The 26,890-nt window shown below is 39.5% G+C and overlaps 1 protein-coding gene across 5 annotated transcripts in view; it reads right to left on the minus strand.

Annotated features, from left to right (window-relative positions):
- Nucleotides 1-26,890, minus strand: part of relch (RAB11 binding and LisH domain, coiled-coil and HEAT repeat containing) — a 316,927-nt gene that overhangs the window by 201,364 nt on the left and 88,673 nt on the right. For all 5 annotated transcript variants that reach the window (XM_039753342.1, XM_039753340.1, XM_039753339.1 and 2 more), the window contains 4 exons: nt 25,535-25,726; nt 23,686-23,777; nt 18,723-19,025; nt 17,098-17,173 (listed from right to left, as the gene is read on the minus strand). In XM_039753342.1, coding sequence (XP_039609276.1) covers nt 17,098-17,173; nt 18,723-19,025; nt 23,686-23,777; nt 25,535-25,726 — 663 coding nt within the window. The remainder of the gene's footprint in view (nt 1-17,097; nt 17,174-18,722; nt 19,026-23,685; nt 23,778-25,534; nt 25,727-26,890) is intronic.

A 26,890-nucleotide genomic window follows, 5' to 3' on the forward strand; every position in this document is an offset into this window, starting at 1 on the left:
CACAATGGAGTGTACATCAATGAAGTATCTTTATGAACACTTGCACAAAATTTGCAGCTGCCAGAAAGTATGGAATTAAGGTAATAAGAGTCACAAAGGAAAGAATGACCAACTGGGGCAGGAAACACAGGTCTTGGTGAAAATATCATGGTGCTGAACCAAAAAAGCTAGATCTACAAACACTTTACAATTATAGGCCAACTTCAGATTCATCCTCTTTTTAAAACACTTGAAAAAGAAGTCACCATTTTACATTAGTTTGACCTTAATACATCACAATGAAAAATTCCAGCCTGGACATTCTAATATTCTCTGATGAAGAAGATTCCACATTAATTATTGTGTTTGATTTAAACTCAACCTTGACACCAGTGATTATTCTATTCTATTACATAAGCTGGAAAATTACAGGCCGCTTCCTTGAGTGGTTTAGTTTATGCTTGACAAGTTGATTTTAATACGTACAGAAATATACTTGTTAAGTTCATTATTACGGTAAACAAACTCAGGCCGAGTTACTGTTATTGTCCCATTTAAGACAATGCATCTTCCTTGTAGGCATGAGCAGATGTGGTTAGTTTTTTGTTGATTGTATTGAAGTTCTCTTTCAGTTCAGTGTTTTGCATCTTTCTAAGTAAAATATTTCCCATTCAAACTGGTGATGCTTATTGAAGACTAATATTGGCAGGAAATTACAAAATTACTCCTGTTCTCAACGAAAAAAGATCATATGAAAGCTGGACCAAATGCAAGCGCTAACCTGGCACTCTCTTTTACAGGCAGAGAAAGACATACAGTGCTAGAAATACTGGCAGAAGACTTTTAAAAAAAAAAACAAGATAACTGATATACATTATTTCATCCAAATACTGGACGTTGTATTTCTGAAGAAGAAAAAAAAGCCATTGTTTATAAAGCATACTCATCCTTTGACAATATAACGTGGGGAATGTTCAGTTTCGATGGCAGATTAAACATTGAAACAGAAGTGATCCCTGCAGATATTCCTTTGCTCTAAAGCAAAACATCTTCAAAGAGAGGTGAAGCTGTGCTTGACATCAAAAATGACAGAGCAGTAATGCTTAAACAGCCAAATAAGCTTGAACTTGTGGACAATACTGTATAAGCATCATAGATAAGGACAAGCATGTAGAAGTTCAAGAAAATCAAACTTTTACAGTCACAGAGCATGTGACAAAAAAAAAGAAGCAAAAAATGATGCTAATGCTTGATAAGCAGTTTAGATATTCCTCAGTTGATGAACTACTGAAACAGTTGCACAGTTCTGGTAATAACAACACAGAATACATATCTATTTTATAGCAAATTCTGAACACTTGGAAATATGCTTGAAGCACAGTAAGTCTAAGCCTAAATCAACTGTGGGCTTGCCATTGGTCTCAAGGTATAATGAGACAGTTGATATGGACCTACATGAACTTGAACCAAATGTGTGGTATCTGCACATAATTGATCATTTCACATGTGCAGGAAGCATTGTGACATCAAAGAAACCCTCCGAAATGGTGCAGCATTTTCTCCACTCATGGATAAATATTCAGACTACAAGAAAAATGATATAGTGAGAAGTTAACAAGGAAGAAATGAGAGACGGCTGAAAATATTAATATAGAAATAAAGACAAAAGCAGCATACAACCTATGGGGTAATGGGCTTTTATAAAGACACAACCAAACACTGACAGAAATCCTTTGGAAGGATAAAAATTGTAATGCGTGTGACTGGCAAATTGCCTTAGACTGGACACTCATGGTGAAGAACACTGTGCATAATGTACACTGCTGTAGTCTATATCAACGTGTGTTTGGGCAAAACCCAACTTTGCCTTCTATTCGAATTGACAAGTCACCAGCACTTGAAGGAACCTCAATGAGTGTTTGGGTTGCACAGCATATTACAGCTTTGAATGCAGTGCTTAAAGCATTTACAGAAGCTGAATGTTCTGACAGAATATACAGAGCTCTTCGAGAACAGCTGCACTCTATGGATGAATAGTACAAGACTGGAGACAAAGTATACTATAAACGAGTTGATTGTGCAGAATGGAAAGGTCCTGTAATTGTAATTGGATAAGATGGAAAGATTGTTTTTGTTAGGTATTTGTGTACGTGTGCATCACTCAAGATTAAGGTTGTTCAAAAACTCAAGGGCAATATCCAGAGCAGTTTTTTTTTTCTAATAAAGGTGTGCTTGAGATCAAAGAAGAGTCTTATCATACAACTAAACATGACAAAATCTGCAATTGGAAATAAAGTTTTTGAAGAAAATCTAGATTTAGGGCAAGTGTGTTTTTCCACAAGATGTAGGATATAGCAGGTTGGATAATGGATGGATGGGTATGCACCTTGAAAGAGACACCAGCAGGTATAGTGCCTAAAGCTAATCATGTGGCTAGTGGTTTTGAGGAATACGGTATGGATTAACTTCCAAAAGATTCATCAACATGTTTTTCTGAATCTTTAAGACTGCTTTTGGCTATCATTAGTCAGAAGCAATGGAATGTACACTCTACAGATATAAAATTTGCATTGTTGCAAGGAAGAGAACTGTCTTGAGATATTTGCAGTGGGTACGGAAAGTATTCAGACCCCCTTCAATCTTTGTTATATTGCAGCCATTTGCTAAAAAAAATTAATTAAATTCTTTCCCTCATTAATGTACACACAGCACCCCATATTGACAGACAAAAAAAAGAATTTTTGAAATTGTTGCAGATTTATTAAAAAAGAAAAACTGAAATATCACATGGTCCTAAGTATTCAGACCCTTTGCTCAGTATTTAGTAGAAGCACCCTTTTGAGCTAATACAGCCATGAGTCTTCTTGGGAAAGATGCAACAAGTTTTTTACAGACCTGGATTTTGGGATCCTCTGCCATTCCTCCTTGCAGATCCTCTCCAGTTATGTCAGGATGGATGGTAAACGTTGGTGGACAGTTATTTTTAGGTCTCTCAAGAGATGCTCAATTGGGTTTAAGTCAGGGCTCTGGCTGGGCCATTCAAGAACAGTCACAGAGTTGTTGTGAAGCCAATCTTTCGTTATTTTAGCTGTGTGCTTAGGGCCGTCTTGTTGGAAGGTAAACCTTCGGCCCAGTCTGAGGTCCTTAGCACTCTGGAGAAGGTTTTTGTCCAGGATATCCCTGTACTTGGCCGCATTCATCTTTTCCCTCGATTGCAACCAGTTGTCCTGTCACTGCAGCTGAAAAACACCCCCACAGCATGATGCTGCCACCGCCATGCTTCACTGTGGGGACTGTATTGGACAGGTGATGAGCAGTGCTTGGTTGTCTCCACATATACCGCTTAGAATTCAGGCCAAAAAGTTCTATCTTGGTCTCATCAGACCAGAGAATCTTATTTCTCACCATCTCAGAGTCCATCAGGTGTCTTTTAGCAAACTCCATGCGGGCTGTCATGTGTCTTGCACGGAGGAGAGGCTTCCGACAGGCCACTCTGCCATAAAGCCCTGACTGGTGGAGGGCTGCAGTGATGGCCGACTTTCTACAACTTTCTCCCATCTCCTGACTGCATCTCTGGAGCTCAGCCAAAATGATCTTTGGGTTCTTCTTTACCTCTCTCACCATGGCTCTTCTCCCCCGGTAGCTCAGCTTGGCCAGACGGCCAGCTATAGGAAGGGTTCTGGTCGTCCCAAATGTCTTCGATTTAAGGATTATGGAGGCCACTGTGCTCTTGGGAACCTTAAGTGCAGCAGAAATTTTTTTGTAACCTTGGCCAGATCTGTGCCTTGCCACAATTCTGTTTCTGAGCTCTTCAGGCAGTTCCTTTGACCTCATGATTCTCATTTGTTCTGACATGCATTGTGAGCTGTAAGGTCTTAAATAAACAGGTGCGTGGCTTTCCTAATCAAGTCCAATCAGTATAATCAAACACAGCTGGACTCAAATGAAGGTGATCTCAAGGATGATCAGAAGAAATGGAAAGCACCCGAGTTAAATATATGTGTCACAGCAAAGGGTCTGAATACTTAGGACCATGTGATATTTCAGTTTTTCTTTTTTTTAATAAATCTGCAACAATTTCAAAAAATCTTTTTTTTTGTCTGTCAATATGGGGTGCTGTGTGTACATTAATGAGGAAAAAAAATAATTTAAATGATTTTAGCAAATGGCTGCAATATAACAAAGAGTGAAATATTGAAGGGGGTCCGAATACTTTCCGTACCCACTGTATATTCAGCATCCAACTGAAGATAAATGTAAGGGAGTATTGTGGAAACTAAAAAAAATGTGTTTATAGACTTGCAGATGCACCACTCTACTTTTACAACAAAAGTGAAAGAAACCATAAAAATCACATAATGTCACTAGTAGATCCTGTTGTTTTCTACTGGTTAAATGTATGTTGCAGTGTAAGGGGAGTTCTTGCTTTATTTGGAGGAACTCAAAACACTTTGCAGAAACTAATTTCTTATTTAAAATCTGTGCTTCATATTAGACATAAGGAACATAATTTTGTAATGTTGGCATACAGTTGAATTATTCTGGTGGAGTTATACAATTTTAGCAGTAAACCTACAAAAAAAAGATCTGTCCTATTCCTATAGACTCTTCAAGAGCACTGCAACTCGAAGCACCACTTACAAACACAGAAACTGATTAGCTAAAATCAATTCATGTTGCTGAAAACATTGAGTGACTTGATATAGCATTTAAAATAAAAGATTTACATGTTTATATTCTCTAAAAAAACAAAAAAGAGGGAAAATTATTAAGTTAATTATTATGGTAAACATACTCGGACTGAATTACTTTTGTTGTTGTTCCCTTTAATTTTAATTTTTATATTCCTTTTGGGCATGTGCAGACGTTGTTAGTTTTGTGATGTTTGTATTGAGGTACTCCTTCAGTTTGTGCGTTTTGCATCTTTGTAAGTAAAATATTTCACATTCAAACTGTTTTTGAACTTTTGACGACTAACAGTGATAACAGTACTCCATCATTTCAGAAGTAAAAAATGGGTTCCCCAAAAAGGTTCAGTGCTATAGGACAAAGTGGGCATTGCCCATTTTGCTACGCTTTAGAGACACACCAGGCCTATTAAAAAAGCAGATTTAAATGGGATGCAGGCATTCAGCTGTACCTTCTCCTACTTACAATCCGAACTAAGTGAGTGAACTCCAGCTTGTATCGAGATCTCCCTGGACATCATCTGTTAACAAAATAATATATCATAGCTGCAATGAAATGTTTCCCCTACAAGACTTCTTGAGCCAGAAGGCACAAAATGGACTCAAGCAAGAACAAAGAGTGGTCTTTCAAGGAACTAGAACACTAATGGTCAGAAGAGCTCTCCTATGATGAGACACTGATTTTGTAAATGGAACTTTAAATTAGGAGAGGTTATACTTTCCCATAAAACTCTATACATCATGAAGATACAGCATTTTGGGATATTCTCAGCCTCTCTCAGGGGAACTCTAACTAAACTCTAAGGGGATTCCCTAGGGCACTCTGCCTAGAGTCAGATTTAAGCACTCTTTTCAAAAATGACTAAAAACTTCTTAAACCTGCTCTCTGAAAATAAAAGCCAATGAGCCATTTTCTGTTCGGGAAGAGAAGAACTTTTTCTCTTTATGGACAACAAAACCTGAGATCCAGGTTGCCAAGCAAAAGCTGTGAGCTAAAAAGGCTGAGTAGAAGCCGTCACTTCAAGAAAGGAACTTCAGCATCTAAACTCTTGTGCCAGAAAAAAGATGCAGATGACACGAAAAAAGACATTACCTGAAAGAAGCACTGCACACCACAAATAAAGGATCATGTAGCAAAGAAAAAGAGTGCAATACAAAATATGAAGAATCCTTCACTTTAACCCACAGCAGCAACAAAGCAACAACTCCACACAACATTGGACATCATCTTTAAAGACTTGGTATTGTGAAACGGTTTATCTGTACTAAAATAAACTATAAATACCAACAAAACACCCATCCTTTTTACGTTGTTTGTCTGTCTAGTCTGTCCACGGCCTGTCTTAAATATCAACATATACAGTGGAACCTTTAGATACGATCACCTCTGTATATGAGAAATTCAAGACAAGAGGAAAGTATGAGCGAAAAATTCGGATCTAAATACGAGCATTGGCTCGCATAACGAGCCACGAGCCAGGCTGTGGTTATGCGTGACGCATTTCCCAATCCGCCTCAACTCGGGGATTCAACCAAGCTGACGCTGCCAGCCCGTCAGCTCACTCAGTGTTCCTTGTTCTCCCGTAGCGCGAGGATCTACGCATTTGTGCACTTGTGATTTCATTGTTTCGCTGTAGCATTTCGCCGTATAAGCGTATCCAAAAATATTGCGGAAATGCAGATGGAGAATAGGAGACAATTGCCCTCAAGAGCAGTACTAGGGTGTTGTACCGTGTTAGCCATTATGAATGTAGAGAAAGCCAAGCAAAATGAAACCTTTTATTGGCTAACTAAAAAGATTACAATATGCAAGCTTTGATTACATCTTGCCTGAAGAAAGGGCCTGAGTTGCCACGAAAGCTTGCATATTGTAATCTTTTTATTTAGCCAATAAAAGGTGTCATTTTGCTTGGCTTTTCTCTACCCTCAAGAGGAGAGAGAGAGAGGGGGGCGCGTGAGCAAGAGAGATAAGGGGCGCGTTTGAGCGAGCAAGAGAGATAAGGAGAGGGAGACGTGCACAAGAGAGAGCAACCATCAGCTCAGTTATGATCACATAACGCTCAGCAGCCAAAGTGTATCCACACTTATTTATCAGTGTTATTTGTTAGGAAAATTGATTTTTATGTTGATATTTTTGGGGGTGCGTAAAGGATTAACTGGATTTCCATTATTTTCAATGGGGAAGTTTTGTTCTAGATACAAGAAATTCGCTATACAAGCTCAGTGCTGGAACAAATTAAACTCATATCTAGAGGTTCCACTGAACATGCAATTTATATATCAAAAATCCTTGTGTTTATTTTGAAATTGTATTATTCTGTTTCGTAAAATGAATGTGCTTCAGTTACCTTGATGTAAGTCTAAAATAAGGAGACCCGCCTACTATAACAGAGAAAAGGTAAGGTAAAAAAGTAGGAGTCTTGCCGAATTATTTGATTAACCAGTATTTCGGAATGCAAAACTGGTAATTAAATTAACCAAGTTAAAATTCCTTTTTCAAAAAACACAAAATCAAATGAAAATTCACAGAGAGCTATAGCACAGGTTGTTCACTGAATGCTTGCAACTGGCATACTGACGCTCGTGGGCAGTCATGGCTTTGTCTCGAGAGAGGTAAACAAGGGTAGCGCGCGAGTCGTATTCCAAACAAAGGTCGTATACCAAAAATGATGCACCTAATAAAGTGGCAGGTGAGTATGTACTTAACTGCATAATGTTTTTGTGTATTACTGCAACCCATGATGGAACGCGAGGGCTCGCAAAGAAAATGTATTTACAAAGATGTAAAGCTCTCTACTTTATAAAATGAATGACTAACCAAAAACTACATTTTTAGGCCTGAAATTAAATTTATTAGCACAATATTTATAAACACATATCGATATCTATAGATAGATCGAGATCGAGATCGAGATATATAGATATATATATATATATAGATATATAGATATATAGATATATATAGATATATAGATATATATAGATATATATAGATATATATAGATATATATATATATATATATATAGATATATATAGATATATATAGATATATACACACGTGGACAAAATTGTTGGTACCCTTCAGTCAATGAAAGAAAAACTCAAAATGGTCACAGAAATAACTTTAATCTGACAAAAGTAATAATAAATAAAAATTCTATGAAATTTAGCCAATGAAAGTCAGACATTGATTTTCAACCATGCTTCAACAGAATTATTTAAAAAAATAAACTCATGAAACAGGCCTGGACAAAAATGATGGTACCCCTAACTTAATATTTTATTGCACAACCTTTTGAGGCAATCACTGCATTCAAACGATTCCTGTAACTGTCAATGAGACTTCTGCACTTGTCAGCAGGTATTTTGGCCCACTCCTCATGAGCAAACTGCTCCAGTTGTCTCAGGTTTGAAGGGTGCCTTTTCCAGACGGCATGTTTCAGCTCTTTCCAAAGATGATTGAGGTCAGGGCTCATAGATGGCCGCTTTAGAATAGTCCAATGTTTTCCTCTTAGCCATTCTTGGGTGTTTTTAGCTGTGTGTTTTGGGTCATTGTCCTGTTGCAAGACCCATGACCTGTGACTGAGACCAAGGTTTCTGACACTGGCCAGCACATTTCTCTCTAGAATCCCTTGATAGTCTTGAGATTTCATTGTACCCTGCACAGATTCAAGACACCCTGTGCCAGATGCAGCAAAGCAGCCCCAGAACATAACAGAGCCTCCTCCATGTTTCACAGAAGGGACAGTGTTCTTTTCTTGATATGCTTCATTTTTCAGTCTGTGAACATAGAGCTGATGTGCCTTGGCAAAAAATTCAATTTTTGTCTCATCTGTCCATAGGACATTCCCCCAGAATCTTTGTGGCTTGTCCACAAGTAGTTTGGCAAATTCCAGTCTAGCTATTTTATGATTTGTTTTCAACAATGGTGTCCTCCTTGGTCGTCTCCCATGAAGTCCACTTTGGCTCAAACGACGACGGATGGTGCGATCTGACACTGATGTTCCTTGTGCTTGAAGTTCACCTTGGATCTTTTAGAAGTTTTTCTGGGCTCTTTTGTTACCATTCAGTATTATCCGTCTCTTTGATTTGTCATCAATTTTCCTCCTGCGGCCATGTCCAGGGAGGTTGGCTACAGTCCCATGGATCTTAAATTTCTGAATTATATGTGCAACTGTAGTCACAGGAACATCAAGCTGCTACGAGATGGTCTTATAGCCTTTACCTTAGACATGCTTGTCTATAATTTTCTTTCTAATCTCCTGAGACAACTCTTTCCTTCGCTTCCTCTGGTCCATGTTGAGTGTGGTACACACCATGTCACCAAACAACACAGTGACTGCCTGGAGCCCTATATATAGGTCCACTGACTGATTACAAGATTGTAGACACCTCTGATGCTAATTAGTGGACACACCTTGGATTAACATGTCCCTTTCGTCACATTATTTTCAGTCTTTTCTAGGGGTACCATCATTTTTGTCCAGGCCTGTTTCATGAGTTTATTTTTTTAAATAATTCTGTTGAAGCATGGTTGAAAATCAATGTCTGACTTTCATTGGCTAAATTTCATAGAATTTTTATTTATTATTACTTTTGTCAGATTAAAATTATTTCTGTGACCATTTTGAGTTTTTCTTTCATTGACTGAAGGGTACCAACAATTTTGTCCACGTGTGTGTATATATAGATATATCTATATCTATATATATCTATATATCTATATCTATATATCTATCTACACACACAAACCGGATTCCAAAAAACACTACTGGGACACTAAACAAATTGTGAATAAAAACTGAATGCAATGATGTGGAGATGGCAAATGTCAATATTTTATTTGTAATAGAACGTAGATGACAGATCAAACGGTTAATCTGAGTAAATGTATCATTTTAAAGGAAAAATATGTTGATTCAAAATTTCACGGTGTCAACAAATCCCAAAAAAGTTGGGACAAGTAGCGATAAGAGGCTGGAAAAAGTAAATTTGAGCATAACAAAGAGCTGGAAGACCAATTAACACTAATTAGGTCAATTGGCAACATGATTGGGTATAAAAGAGCTTCTCAGAGTGGCAGTGTCTCTCAGAAGCCAAGATGGGTAGAGGATCACCAATTCCCACAATTTTGCGCAGAAAGATAGTGGAGCAATATTAGAAAGGTGTTACCCAGCGAAAAATTGCAAAGACTTTGCATCTATTATCATCAACTGTGCATAAAATCTTCCTAAGATTCAGAGAATCTGGAACAATCTCTGTGCTTAAGGGTCAAAGCCGTAAAACCATACTGGATGCCCGTGATCTCCGGGCCCTTAAACGACACTGCACCACAAACAGGAATGCTACTGTAAAGGAAATCACAGAATGGGCTCAGGAATACTTCCAGAAACCATTGTCAGTGAACACAATCCACCATGCCATCCGCCGTTGCCAGCTGAAACTCTACAGTGCAAAGAGGAAGACATTTCTAAGCAAGATCCACAAGCTCAGGCATTGTCACTGGGCCAGGGATCATTTAAAATGAAGTGTGGCAAAATGGAAGACTGTTCTGTGGTCAGACGAGTCACGATTCAAAGTTCTTCTTGGAAATCTGGGACGCCATGTCATCCGGACCAAAGAGGACAAGGACAACCCAAGTTGTTATCAACACTCAGTTCAGAAGCCTGCATCTCTGATGGTATGGGGTTGCATGAGTGCGTGTGGCATGGGCAGCTTGCATGTCTGGAAAGGCACCATCAATGCAGAAAAATATATTCAGGTTCTAGAACAACATATGCTCCCATCCAGGCGTCATCTCTTTCAGGGAAGACCCTGCATTTTTCAACAAGATAATGCCAGACCACATTCTCGTCCAATCACAACATCATGGCTGCGAGGAGAAGGATTCGGTACTGAAATGGCCAGTCTGCAGTCAGATCTTTCACCTATAGAGAACATTTGGCGCATCATAAAGAGGAAGGTGCGACAAAGAAGGCCCAAGACGAGAGATATAGAGATATATACACGGTATATATATATATATATATATATATATATATATATATAAACTGCTCAAAAAAATTAAAGGAACACTTTGAAAACACATCAGATCTCAATGGGGAAAAAGAAATCCTCCTGGATAACTATACTGATATAGACTGGGTAATGTGTTAGGAACGAAAGGATGCCACATCGTTTGATGGAAATGAAAATGATCAACCTACAGAGCCCTGAATTCAAAGACGCCCCAAAAATCAGAGTGAAAAAATTATGTGGCAGGCTAGTCCATTTTGCTAAAATTTAATTGCAGCAACTCAAAATTGTACGCAGCACTTTGTATGGCCCCTGTGTTCTTGTATACATGCCTGACAACATCGGTGCATGCTTCTAATGAGATGACAGATGGTGTTGTGGGGGATCGCCTCCCAGATCTGGACCAGCGCATCACTGAGCTCCTGGACAGTCTGAGGTGCAACTTGGTGGCATTGGATGGACCAAAACATAATGTCCCAGAGGTGTTCTATTGGATTTAAGTGTGGTGTGGTGGACAGTCAATGGTATCAATTCCTTCATCCTCCAGGAACTGCCTGCATACTCTCACCACATGAGGCCAGGAATTGTCGTGCACCACGAGCCACTGTACCAGCATAGGGTCTGACAATGGGTTCAAGGATTTCATGCTGATACCTAATGACAGCCAAGGTGCCTTTGTCAAGCCTGTAGCGCTCTGTGTGACCCTCCATGCATATGTCTCCCCAGACAATCATTAACCCACCACCAAACTGCTCATGCTGAATGATGTTAGAGGCAGCATAATGTTCTCCATGGCTTCTCCAGACCCTTTTACTTCTGTCACGTGCTCAGGGTGAACCTGCTCTCATCTGTAAAAAGCACAGGGCACAAGTGGTGCATCTGCCAATTCTGGTATTCTATGGCGAATGCCAATCGAGCTGCATGCTGCAGGGCAGTGAGCTCAGGGCCCATTAGAGGACATGGGGCCCTTGGGTCACCCTCATGAAGTCTTTCTGGTTGTTTGGTCAGAGACATTCACACCAGTGGCCTGCTGGAGGTCATTTTGTAGGGCTCTGGCAGTGCTCATCCTGTTCCTCCTGCCCCAAAGGAGCAGATACTGGTCCCACTGATGGGTTATGGACCTTCTATGGCCCTCTCCAGCTCTCCTAGAGTAACTGCTTGTCTCCTAAAATCTCCTCCATGCCCTTGAGACTGTGCAGGGAGACACAGCAAACCAATGTGTCTCCATCCTGGAGAAGTTGGACTACTTGTGGAACCTCTGTAGGGTCCAGGTATCGCCTCATGCTACCAGTAGTGACACTGACTGTAGCCAAATGTAAAACTAGTGAAGAAACAGTCAGAAAAGATGAGGAGGGAAAAATGTCAGTGGCCTCCACCTGTTAAACCATTCCTGTTTTGGGGGTCATCTCATTGTTGCCCTTCTAGTGCATCTGTTGTTAATTTCATTAATACCACAGCAGCTGAAACTGATTAACAACCCCCTCTGCTACTTAACTGACCAGATTAATATACCCTAAGTTTCATTGACTTTATGCTATACTCTGATTAAAAAGTGTTCCTTTAATTCTTTTGAGCAGTATATATATATATACATATATATATATATACACACATATATATATATATATATATATATATATATATATATATATATATATATATATATATATATATATATATATATATATATATATATATATATATATATATATATATATATATATATATATATATATATATATATACAGGAGTGCAGAATTATTAGGCAAGTGAGTATTTTGACCATATCATCATTTTTAATGCGTATATTCCAACTCCAAGCTGTATTAACTTGAATGCTTATTGGATTTAAGCACGTCAGGTGATGTGTATTTGTGTAATGAGGGAGGTGTGGCCTAAGGAGATCAACACCCTATATCAAGGTGTGCAGAATTATTAGGCAGCTAGTTTTCCTCAGGCAAAATGGGCCAAAAGAGATTTAACTGACTCTGAAAAGTCAAAATTGTAAAAGTCTTTCAGAGGGATGCAGCACTTTTGGAATTGCTAAGATATTGGTGTGTGATCACAGAACCATCAAACATTTTGTTGCAAATAGTCAACAGGGTCGCAAGAAACCTGTTGAGAAAAAAAGACGCAAATTAGCTGCCAAAGATTTGAGAAGAATCAAGCGTGAAGCTACCAGGAACCCATTATCCTCCAGTACTTTCATATTCCAGAGCTGCAACCTACCTGGAGTGCCCAGAAGTACAAGGTGTTCAGTGCTCAAAGACATGGCCAAGGTAAGGAGGGCTGAAACCCAACCACCACTGAACAAGAAACATAAGTTGAAGCGTCAAAACTGGGCCAAGAAATATCTGAAGACAGATTTTTTCAAAGGTTTTATGGACCGATGAGATGAGAGTGACTCTTGATGGACCAGATGGATGGACCTGTGGATCAGTAATGGCACAGAGCTCCACTCCAACGTGGAGGTGGGGTACTGGTATGAGCTGGTATTTTTAAAGATGAGCTAGTTGGACCTTTTGCATTGAAGATGAACTCAAAATCAACTCCCAAACCTACTGCCAGTTTTTCAAGACACTTTCTTCAAACAGTGATACAGAAAAAGACCATGATTTTTATGCAGGCCAATGCTCCATCACTTGCATTGAAGTTCTCCACTGCGTGGCCAGCCGGTAAAGGCCTTAAAGATGAAGGAATAATGACATGGCCCCCCTTCCTCATCTGACCTAAACCCTATCGAGAACTTGTGGGCACTTCTTAAACGCTAGATTTACGGGGTAGAAAAACAATACACCTCTCTGAAGAGTGTCTGGGAGGCTGTAGTCACTGCTCCACAAAAAGATGATCGTCAACAGATCAAGAAACTGACAGACTCCATGAATGGAAAGGCTTATGACTGTTATTGGAAAGAAGGGTGGCTATATTGGTCATTGATTGATTGATTGATTGATTTTTGAAATGTCAGAGATGTTTATTTGTAAATTTTGAGGTGTTTGTTTATTATTCTCACTATAACAGATGAAAAGAAACAAGTGAGATGGGAAAATTTTCATTTTTCCTTTAGTTGCATAATAAATCTGCACACTAATAGTTGCCTAATAATTGTGCGCACATATGTATTCCCCTAATGATGTTCACACTCACATTTCCGTTGTGAAACATTCAGGTTTCAGGTTTATTAACATTTTGGATCGACTGATAGCACTGTGTTTGTTCCATATTAAAATTAATCCTCAAAAATACAACTTGCCTAATAATTCTGCACTCCCTGTATACACACACACATATACATATATACACACACACACACATATATATATATATATATACACACACACACACACAACTATCTTATATGTTCATGTTCTATTTAGTCGACGGAATAAATCAACTCAAACCTTAAATAACTTATATTTTGCTCTCCATAAAAATATATCCTGTCTAAATTATACAAGTTAGAAATAAAGTAAATGTAAAAAGAACAAACATTCAAATTTCTTTACTCTTATGTAATTTTATATAAAAAATAAACTTAAATTTAATAAATCCCAAAAGATTTTGCTCTACATAAAAATATCTCTTGTCAAAATTATACAAATTCAAATATGAACATGGTGCATAACAAAACCTGGAAATATAAATAAAATATGTTCTTTTCAGCAATAACAAATCAAATCATTCAGTTGTCTTTGCTCTTATGTCATTTTATCAGAGCTGGAAGCCTGGCATCTTTTTTTGGCAACAAGTTCGTTTATGTTTGGTGTGAGGTTCTGTGTTGTGGAGATTCTCAGGATGGACTGCAGGTGCTCATCAGTGAGGCGACTCCTGTGTGCTGTTTTGTTAGTCTTCATGACTGAGAAGAGCTTCTCACACAGATATGTGGTACCAAACATGCACAAGGTTCGAGCCGCATGTAGACGGAGCTGAAGCATTTTTGCGGGAATGGAGTGAAAAAACTGTGCGGTCCGTGCAGTATTGTACTTTGCCTTCAGTGTGCCATTACACTGCAGCTCAATCACCTCCATCTGAATCTGCACAGGTGCAGTTTCCACATCGACGGCAAATGGGTTGCGAAACAACTCAAAATTCTTTTTTTGTTCTTCAAAGTCACCAAAGCGCAGTACAAACTCAGTGCGCAGTGCGCTCAGTTTATCAGCAAAGTGCCTATTTGGGAACACCGTTGTGCCGACTTGGTTCAACATTACTTGGCAACAGGGAAAGTGGGGCAAGTTGCACTGGTGCATTTGTGTCTCCCATAAAAGTAGCTTCACTTGAAATCACTTTGTGATTTTGCACGGTAAAAACGTCTGCTGAAGTGTCAGATTCTTCTTTAACTCTTCTGCTTTCTGTATCTTGTGCATTGCATTCAGGTCTTTCAGGTTATCTTGATGTTTTGTCTCATAGTGCCGTCTTAGATTAAATTCTGTAATTACAGCCACATTAGCTCCACAAATGAGACACACGGGTTTACCGGCAATGTCAGTAAACATATACTCAGCCTCCCATCGGTTTTTAAAGGCTCTATGTTCAGAATCACCTTTTCTCTTCGGCATCGTGTGGGCTAGCTTCGCAATAACTTGCAGTATCATAAGCTAGACTTGATTAACGCGTAAGTGTTCGCAAGGCAGCTGAAGCTCTGCATTATGGGATCTGTATTTTATTGTGTTACCAGCGCTTCATATCCCCGGGCCATTAATAACAATAATATATAAAATGATCTCGGGCGGATATAATTACACGGGCGGATGTGGCCTGCGGGCCTTGAGTTTGACACATATGAACTAAATAGAACTTGAAAAGATATATTTTTTCGAATGTGATCGCAATTCAGATCGAGTTGACGCACTACAGTACATCGAGCCAGCGTGCTATTGTGGTTTTGCCTGCATGCCTCAATAAGTTACCCTCCCCTCGTTCTTACTTTTTTACCATTCATCTAATGAATACACTGAGTATGGCTTTACCAAAACAATCAATCATTGATCGTGAATAAAGTATCCATTATTCATAAAGCTTCAATTGGTGATCTGTCTTTCTGCGTTAAACCGCATATTTTTTCATATGTCTCAAACCAAGGGGATGCAAGGCTAAAATGTATCGGGAAGCGCGCGTACATACTCAGTGCATCCCCTCTCGGGAATCGAACCTCGGAAGCCGGCGCTAGAGGTGAAGCCTCTACTATTGCGCCACGGCGTGTGGTTTGTCTATTTGAGCGTAGCAGTGTAATTCAGTTTTTGTTCAGCACTCTTTGGAACTGTTGCTTTTTGTCTGCGCACTGTGTCAGTTCACGTGAGCCGCTGAATATGGTTTTATTTGTATGTCGCTCGCTTCTAATTGTTTCGCTGCCTTCTTAATTATATAATGTATGTTTTCTTCAGCGGTTTATACACATATATATACATATATACACATATATACACATATATACACATATACATATATAAATATACTGTATATACATATATATATACATATACACACACACTATAATAAATATTATAATAATATTAAATATAATATATAAATATAATATATTTATTATAATAGAAATATATTAGAATAAATATAATAAATATATACATACACACATATATATGGGAATTTCCCCTTGGGATTAATAAAGTATCTAAGTAAATTTTACTCCATATACTGGAAACTTCCGATACAGAACACACATTATACAGACAAAATATGAAAAACAAAATTACAAAAACTGCCTTCACCTTACACAGAATCACAGCAGTTGTGGCTGTAATACCTTCCTTGGACAGCATCACAGAACCATACTAATGTTTCTACAGCACACAAAGACAAGCATCTGTATGAAATGCTCACCTTTAATGCCGGAGTTGTACTTGCATCTTTTGAAACAAAGTCCCAAATGTTAGCATACTAGAGGAAAATTTATCTACTTTTCCTCTGTTGAGATATGGTTAAACATTTATGCTTGTGATTTCTCATTGTCACTCCATTCAAGAGATAAAATAATGTTTAAAAATATCTCTGTCCATCACTTACATCCATTTGTATGAGCCATTCTCCCAGTTAGTCACTTATAAAGACAAATAGATAATAGTGATGCCACCACCATAACAGTAAAAATATAAAAATAAACAAAAAATGTATCATCTGTGAAGTCCTGAAAGAAATATGTGAGATCCCTTGCCACATACGTTTTGGGCGAAGATTATTGCCTGTTGTTTTAACACCAAAATGACAAGTACACAATTTTGATTAATACACAGTAAGTAATATGTAGAGGAAGGTATTTGCTAACATGATGGAAAGAAATTTAATATTTAAGCTGTTGATTTTTTGTGCCATCAAAAGCTCGCAATAATTTTTTTTACCTTCTTAACAGGCTGACAATTACAGGTTTATTAAGGTCTCATTCATGAATATTCATCTTACCTCAGAGCCTAAACGACTGTCAGCTGACATGCGACAGAAGGACAGCAGTGCTTGATGGAATGCAGGAGACAGTTTCCTGTGTATAAAGAGATAGATAGAGGGGGACAGAGAGTAATCAGTTTGGTCAGTTTACATAAAATGAATGAATATTTGTTGTTTTCCATCAGAATTTACACCTCTAATTATACTTCTTAAGTTAAAATTTACAGGATTTTATTATTTTTTAAAAATGAGCTTTACAAAGCAACTGTGATAATTCTGTCTCCTAGGTATATAAACTAAAGTAATATGCACAACAGAAAACAAATTTTTAAAAACTGAATCTGTTCTCAAAAAGAAAACATGATTTTTGCCAAGGTGATGCAAAACAATAAATGAAGGAGCATGTCTCACTTCTTCTCATGCTATAGTAACTGAAATAGAATGAGAGAAATGGTGGTATGTATCTACCCCTTTCTTGCACTACACTGCCATACCGAAACTGCACCATGTAAGAAATAACATTACCATGTACCATGAAGATTTTTATTTTGGCTATTCTTTTCCTCTTTATGATGTTCTTTAACCACTTTGCATAATATTTATTTTGCCCAAATTTCACTTGCAAAAGTTGAGGTTCTACTGTACTACATGTTCATTTAATTGCCTTCATTATTTTAAGCTCATTTAGATGAACTCTGTTGTGTTAATTGAAACAGCAAATAAAAGATTAACATGTTAGAACCACTTCAAAAGAAGACAAATAGAGAAAATTCACCAATGTTAATTTGTATGCTGTTCTTTTTCTTAAAATTTACAGAGTTACAGGGAAATCGGGGTATATTTCACAAGGACAACATCCTGAAATTTTCCACATTAAATTGAAACACACATCAGGAAGCAGAACTATTTTTGACACATATAGGATTGAGTAGGGTGCAGTGTGCAACTCCAGAGCCAATGAAATTGTGCCAATTACTTCAAGGACCTGAGGGTATGTGGGGGCTATACTGTAGGTCTCCCTTCAAGTATTACAAGAACCAGAACTTGAAGGTCCAGTCCATCACAGAGTGCACTCAAGCTCACCCTTATTTGCTTACAAGAATAGATCCAATTTGAAGTCCACCATTAATTTAAAATGCACAACTTAGGAGTATGTTTGCAAAACTTTAGTCCCTGGGAAAAAACTCAGATATGAAGATAACATGCACACTTACCACTGACAGTAACAGGATAGGAATTCAAACTAGGCTTCCTGGAGATGGGAAGCAGAAATACTAGGTAATGCATTACCGTGATCAGTTTGTAAAAATGATGTCATAATTGAGAGGGATAGTCTACAATGGTACTTTAAAAAGAAACTAAAAGATTACCAGGAAAGCAAAATGTTATATTCAGCTGCATAATAATTAATTAATAATAATTCTTTGCATTTGTATAGCACTTTTCTCACTACTCAAAACGCTCAACAATTGCAGGTTAAGGGCCTTGCTCAATGGCCCAACAGAGCAGAGTCCCTTTTGGCATTTACGGGATTCGACCCAGCAACCTTCCGAATGCCAGTGCTGATCCCTAGCCTCATATATTATTAATGTGAAAATAAAAATAGACAATCACAGGTAAAAAGCAAAACTGAAAAGGTTTACCTGTTTGATTTATCAAACTGTACAGGTTCTTTACTCATTGTTGTCTGATGTCTTATATTTGTGTAGTGTGGCGACTGTGTTTCTGTAGAAGGGCATTCAGAGTCTGCTGTACTGTTTGACACTAAAGAATTAGCACAATTTTCTTGGGGTAGAGTCCTGTCGACAGTGTCTGAGCCTGTGATTTCTAGATATTGTCCATTACCCACTGGAACAGTTTGAAGCACTTGGTCCAATGCATGCTTCCCTGATTCCAACACAGTTAAAGTAGACATGAGGTGGTTATTTTTGAGGAATTCAATCTCACTGAAAAAATAAAAGATAATAGATACAAATTAAAAATAATTATAATATTAGTGGTTAGGAACAGTATTTAATTAATACCATTATTGCTCTTGCCAAATAAGTAGACTTAATTAAATAAACAATAGCAGCACCTCCTTGAACCGTCACCTTATCGTGGTGGAGAGGTTTGCGTGTCCCAATGATCCTAGGAGCTATGTTGTCTGGGAGTTTATGTCCCTGGTAGGGCCACCCAAGGCAAACTGGTCCAAGGTGAGGGATGAGACAAAGAACGGTTCAACAAACCTCCAATGAAGAATAAAAACTGTGGACGACGTTTTCCCTTGCCAGGCCTGGGGGTGGGGCTCGATGGCGAGCGCCTGGTGGCCAGGCCTGCACCCATGGGGCTCAGCGGGCACAGCCCAAGAGGTAGCGTGGGTCCTCCTCCCATGGGCTCACCACCTATGGGAGGGGCCAAGGAGGTTGGGTGCAGTGTGAGTTGGGTGGTGGCCGGAGGCGGGACCTTGGCGGTCTGATCCTCGGCTACAGAAACTGGCTTTTGGGACGTGGAATGTCACCTCTCTAAAGGGGAAGGAGCCTGAGCTAGTGCGCGAGGTGAGAGGTTCCGCTAGATATAGTCGGACTCACCTCGACGCACAGCTTGGACTCTGGAACCAATCTCCTTGAGAGGGGCTGGACTCTCTACCACTCTGGAGTTGCCCCGGTGAGAGGCCGAGCAGGTGTGGGCATACTTATTGCCCCGACTGGAGCCTGTGCATTGGGGTTTACCCGGTGGGCGAGAGGGTGGCCTCCTCCGCCTTCGGGTGGGGAAGGGTCCTGACTGTTGTTTGTGCGTATGCGCCGAACAGCAGTTTGGAGTATCCACCCTTTTTGGAGTCTCTGGAGGGGTGCTAGAGGGCATACCTTCTGGGGATTCCCTCGTTTTGCTGGGAGACTTCAATGCTCACGTGGGCAATGACAGTGAGACCTGGAAGGGCGTGATTGGGAGGAATGGCCCCCCCGATCTGAACCCGAGCGGTGTTTTGTTATTGGACTTCTGTGCTCGTCATGGATTGTCCATAACGAACACCATGTTCAAGCATAAGGGTGTTCATATGTGCACTTGGCACCAGGACACCCTAGGCCTCAGGTCGATGATCGACTTTGTGGTGTGTCGCCGGACTTTGGCCATATGTCTTGGACACTCGGGTGAAGAGAGGGGCGGAGCTGTCAACTGATCACCACCTGGTGGTGAGTTGGCTTCGATGGTGGGGAAGATGCGGTCAGACCTGGTAGGCCCAAAGCGTGTTGTGAGGGTCTGCTGGGAACGGCTGGCAGAGTCCCCTGTCAGAAGTAGCTTCAACTCCCACCTCCGCAGAACTTCAACCACGCCCCGAGGGAGGTGGGGACATTGAGTCGAATGGGCCATGTTCCGTGCCTCTATTGTTGAGGCGGCTGACCGGAGCTGTGGCCGCAAGGTGGTCGGTGCCTGTCGGCGGCAATCCCCAACCCGCTGGTGGACACCGGTGGTGAGGGATGCCGTCAAGCTGAAGAAGGAGTCCTATAGGACTTTTTTGTCCTGTGGGTCTCTGGAGGCAGCTGATAGGTACCGCAGGCCAAGCGGAACGCTGGCTTCGTTGTTGCTGAGGCAAAACTTCGGGCATGGGAGGAGTTTGGAGAGGCCATGGAGAACGACTTTCGGACGGCTTCGAGGAGATTCTGGTCCACCGTCCGGCGTCTCAGGAGGGGGAAGCAGTGCAGTGTCAACACCGTATATGGTGGGGATGGTGCGCTGCTGACCTGACTTCGGGGTTGTGGGTCGGTGGGGAGTACTTCAAGACCTCCTCAATCCCACTAACATGCCTTCCAATGAGGAAGCAGAGCCTGGGGACTCTGAGGTGGGCTCTCCCATCTCTGGGACTGAAGTCACCGAGGTGGTCAAAAAACTCCTTGGTGGCAGGGCCCCGGGGTGGATGAGATCGCCGGAGTTCCTTAAGGCTCTGGATGTTGTAGGACTGTCTTGGTTGACACGTCTCTGCAACATCGCATGGACATCGGGACAGTGCCTCTGGATTGGCAGACGGGGTGGTGGTCCCCTCTTTAAAAGGGGACGGAGGGTGTGTTCCAACTATAGAGGGATCACACTCCTCAGCCTCCCTGGAAAAGTCTATTCGGGGTTCTGGAGAGGAGGGTCCGCCGGATAGTGAACCTCGGATTCAGGAGGAACAGTGTGGTTTTATCCTGGTCGGAACAGTGGACCAGCTCTTCACCCTTAGCAGAGTCCTGGAGGGTGCATGGGAGTTTGCCCACGGTCTACATGTGTTTTGTGGACTTGGAAAAGGCATTGACCGTGTCCCTCGGGGAATCCTGTGGAGGGGTGCTCCGGGAGTATGGGGTACTGAACCCCCTGATAACAGCTGTTTGGTCCCTGTACAACCGGTGTCAGAGCTTGGTCCGCATTGCCGGCAGTAAGTCGAGCCCGTTTCCAGTGAGAGTTGGACTCGCCAGGGCTGCCCTTTGTCACCGATTCTGTTCATAACTTTTATGGACAGAATTTCTAGGCGCAACCAGGGTGTTGAAGGGGTCGGTTTGGTGGACTCAGGATTGGGTCACTGCTTTTGCAGATGATGTTGTCCTGTTTGCTTCATCAGGCCGTGATCTTCAGCTCTCTCTGGATCGGTTCGCAGCTGAGTGTGGCGGCTGGGATGAGAATCAGCACCTCCAAATCCAGAGCATGGTCCTCAGCGGAAAAGGGTGGAGTGCCCTCTCAGGGTTGGGGAGAGATCCTGCCCCAAGTGGAGGAGTTCAAGTATCTGGGGTCTTGTTCACGAGTGAGGGAAGAATGGAGCGTGAGATGACAGGCGGATCGGTGCGGCATCCGCAGTGATGCGGGCTCTGCATCGGTCTGTCGTGGTGAAAAAGGAGCTGAGCCGTAAGGCAAAGCTCTCAATTTACCAGTCGATCTACGCTCCTACCCTCACCTATGGTCATGAGCTATGGGTAGTGACCGAAAGAACGAGATCGCGAATACAAGCGGCTGAAATGAGTTTCCTCCGCAGGGTGTCTGGGCTTTCCCTTAAAGATAGGGTGAGAAGCTCAGTCATCCGGGAGGGGCTCAGAGTAGAGCCGCTGCTCCTCCGCATCGAGAGGAGTCAGATGAGGTGGCTCGGGCATCTGATCAGGATGCCTCCTGGACGCCTCACTGGTGAGGTGTTCCGGGCACGTCCAACCGGGAGGAGGCCCGGGAAGACCCAGGACACGCTGGAGGGACTATGTCTCCCGGCTGGCCTGGGAACGCCTTTGGGATTCTCCCGGAAGAGCTGGAAGAAGTGGACGGGGAGAGGGAAGTCTGGGCTTCTCTGCTTAAGCTGCTACCCCCGACCCGACCTCGGATAAGCGGAAGAGGATGGATGGATGGATGGATAGCAGCATAAAATATGTCAGACCTGTGACTTGACATATTGTAACACAACACTGTTTTACATTTTGGGATGGCTGTAGCCATTTACAGCTCTTTTTTTTTTTTTTGTTTGTTTGTTTAATTTAAATGAGATTAGCTTGACCAGTATTAGATTTTTCTCTTTTCTGAATTGTCTTGATTGCATTGGTAGTGTGTTTAGAGTCAACGTCCTGCTAAATGTAGAAGACGAGGACAGTGAATCTGGGAGCATTTTCTTAAAGCTGCAATGTTTCTGAAAACATTTTGATATTTTAATCTTTAGTCATTCATCCTCAATAAAAAAAAGTCAGCTCCAATAAAAGCCATGTGAAGACACAGCTAATATTCTTTTTTCAGTGTGAGAATAAAAATGTACCTTTATTCTGCCCTTCCCGCAGCCGCACTGACTTCATATATATGCTAGATATTTCAAAAAAGTAGACAAAAGAAAATTCCACAAGCAGAAATAAAATCAATTTCTTGCTATGGACATAATAGAAGTGCCTTAAATGTTGAGGATAATTACCTCTACACCATTTAAGCCTACCTTCTAGTTTGTTTGCTTTAGCAGGAAATTTTCACAAAAAATTACAATTTACTTTGAAATGAGGTATTGTTCCATCTGTCATTTGGTGTCTTTAAAAGAACATTCAGAGCCTAGTTGCTTTTCATATATAAAAAATCTATTTCACAATAGTTACATATTTTAAAACAAGTTTAAAGAATCTTATTCGGCAAAACAAAAAAAAACATTTTTGTGAACATATCTGGCTATAATGAACTTAATTATATACAGACTGTCCATAACTTAAGCCAGATATTCTGTAAGTATTGATACTGCTTATGTTCTAATATATATAACACACACATTATGTTAAAACAGAAAAAAAAAATCCTTGTAAGTAAAAAATAAGATGAAAGGAGAAATAATATTAATGTTGCACAAGTGACTGCATTCCTCATACTGAAAAAAAGAATTTACATTTTTTTTGTGTTATTTCTCTGAATTTATAGATACATCAAAAATGTGATATTTACTGCTAAAGTCATCTTCCAGACATTCTAATTCTAATAACTGTAGTAATTCACGGATTACATTATACATGTAATTGATAAAATGAGGAGTGAGTTTAGGTTGAAAAATAAGTAGATAATACATATGGCTCTAAGTTTAATTCAAACTGAATACTATGAAATATAATTTTATGCTGAAACCAAAAACAGACTTTCAAAGTCACAGATTACCTTTGAAGCTTTTTCATCTGCTCAGCCAAAGACTGCTTATCACTGTTCAAAAGACTTATCTGGTATTCAAGCTCTTCGATGACTGCTGTTTGCTGGAAGTAGAGAGATATGCACAAATAAACACTTTCATTTCTTGAACTAAATCAGGAAACAATGTTCAGTTTATGTAAATAATGCACTGAATAATGACAGTTTGCTATTAATTTATTGAATACTTTCAAAACAATATCATGAAAGAAAGCTTGCTAGGTAAAAAAAAAAAAGTGAGACAAGTCATACCATACCATACCATATTTATTTGTTGAGCGCTTAAAAACACAGCATTACAACTGACCAAAGCACTGTACAGTTACAACAAGCAGGACTAAAAGCAAAATATTAAAAATAAACATTAAGAGAGAATTAAAACAGAGATACTAAAAACAGGTCAAGGGACCAAATAAAATAGAGAAAATAGCAAAAGACAAGTGGAAAATGAAACAGGTTAAGAATTAAAAGCCAATGTGAAGAAGTGCGTTTTTAGGCGAGATTTGAATGTGGCGACTGGCGGCTTCCCTAACCACTAAGGGCAGGGAGTTCCAGAGCCTGGGTGCACAGACGGAGAAAGCCCTTTCACCACGAGCTTTAAAACGTGCCTTGGGAACGGTTAGGAGCAGCTGATCTGTGGATCTAAGAACACGAGGGGGATTGTGACAATGGAGCAAGACACTCAAATAGGCGGGGGCTAGACCGTTTAATGCCTTATAGGTTAGGATGTTACAAGGCAAATGATATCTAATAACTGTGCAGGTAACTATGAAAAGTGAGTGATGAAACTGGCACTGCATAAAGTCTTGATCATTCTTGACTGTTGGATATAATGTGGGTAAGACCTGAAGAAGGCTGGCTGGCTGATTATTCATTCAACAATGCTAACTGGTTAAGGATGTAGAGATATCGGTGCTATTGTTTTGTATTAGCAAACTTTAAATTTTTTAATTAATATCAACCTCAACTCATTTATTACCAAGGTCCGTCATTATGAGAGCACAAAAGTGGATCTTATTTGTACTTGGCGACAGGGAAAGCTTTAGAGATAGATACATACAGAAGCAATAAACATACAAGACAAACACGCTGTTGTTCCTATTGTAAATTTTATGCCACCTTCAGATTAAGATCACAGGAAATGAATGGCAAAAGCCCAGTGACCAAAGTGCTGCTAAACACTTGACATTTGTTGTTTAAGAATGTATACAAAGTCTAACACATTTATTTCATCTTCTGAAAATAACGTATCTTTTAAAGGACATAAACTAATGGTTTGTTTTTCCAGTCAAGAACAAATTTTGTTATGGAAAACAAGGTTCCTATTTTAAACCGTCTTACAAGAGTAAGAAATTTTACACATAATCAAAACTGCCCATTTTCAAAAATTCACATGCTTTCTTCCAAATATTTATAGAAAACTAGCAATACAAAAACCTATGTTTTTGTAATAAAATAAAACCAATAAAAGAAATGAAGTGCAACTGGTGATCATTCATTCATTTTCTAAACCCACTTTATCTATGGTTTTGTGCTAAACTAAAGATGCAAGACAGGATGCAACCCTGGATGGACTACCTTTTTATTTTATGTCTGATGACACATATACACTCCATTCACTAATGCTGAGACGTTTTGAGTAGCCAGCACACCTCTATGATATGTGAGAAAAAAAAAAAAAAGTACCAGGAGAAAATGCAAAAGGACGCACAGATAATAGGTAAATTCTCGGTTTAGGATTTCAGCTAACAGCACTTATTTCTGTGGGATTCAAATGCTAATGATTAAAATGATTTTTTTTAGCAGTTGTGCATTTCCATACCTGCACTTGCTCTTTGGGAAATGAATCCTGATTACTGATGCAGGGTGGCTGAAGGTCTTCTATCTCTACTCCTACAGCAATGTCCACAACACCTTTAGAAGAAATAACATGGTTCCCACAGTTTCGATAAAGCTGTAACAGGTCTGGTGGCTTTGGAATATTCAATCCAACATCATCCCATAGCTCAAAGTCCTATAAAAACAAAAATTAGAGGAAATCAGCATAACTATTGCCATAATAAAAATACAGGACACAAAAATGTATTTTTCTGTATTTATTAAAAAACATAAAAATATAATACTCTGTAAAATAATCAAAATAGGCATGTTATTTTGAAGAAATCTGCAGGAAAGGTCAAATTATACATTAGTGATCAGATATGAATGCAGCTAAAAAAACTGACACTCTGCAAACTACAACTATATAAGCCTTTTTGCAATGCCGTAAAACAGTCATAAGTAAAAAGGACACAAAATTATTAAAAGAGCTTATTTTTAGTTAAAGTACTCCACATCTGGCTTTATCATAGCATTTTAATCAGGTTCTAGAATTCCTTTTCTAATTATTATTTGACTGTCTTAAATTTTTCAGTACCTCAAAAAGTAAGAGTGTGTGTGTGTGTGTGTGTGTGTGTTCATACTTAGTAACAACAACTAAGTCAACGTTTAGCAACATAAAACTAAAGCTTAACACTCCCCAAAAGATGAATAGATATAAATACAAAAACCTGCATACTGTATTACAAAAGAAGTTATAATTACAAAAATTAAAACACCAAACAAAAAACAAGCTTATAATAAATTCTGCTACAAACATCCCTGTACTGTAAACAACTAATATCTTAAGTGAATACAGGCTTGAGTTCATTGGGCGGGAAAGTTGTGCAGAATGAAATGTCTTCCTTTTTCAAAATTTATTGTAAAAATGGACTCTAAAAATCTATTTTATTTTCTCAATAAAAAGAACTGGCGTATAACAAGTAAAACTTTCTAACTAAATCAGATATTTAGTTGCATGACTTTAATAAAAAATGAAAGACTTATTTTACACCGTTATTATTTCATGATTAAAATTCATTTTAAATATGAAACATTTAAAATATTTAAACTGTGCATTTAGAATTAAAGCAATGCGTAATGTACAATGCCCTGGTGTGACAGTGCAAGTCGGCCCCACGCTACCAGATGCTTCTAAGGAGCTTCTTGAACCCACTACTGCTGATAATGTACTCAAGGGATGAGCTAGCAGATGAAGACACAACACACAAACCAAAGGAGTAGGTGCAAAAGTGCTCCAATTCTTAGATTAAAAACAGTCAAAATTAATGATTTTCAAAACCAAGTACAGTGCAAAATT

This window comes from Polypterus senegalus, chromosome 5 (assembly GCF_016835505.1).
Source record: "Polypterus senegalus isolate Bchr_013 chromosome 5, ASM1683550v1, whole genome shotgun sequence".
Taxonomy (NCBI): Eukaryota; Metazoa; Chordata; class Cladistia; order Polypteriformes; family Polypteridae; genus Polypterus; species Polypterus senegalus.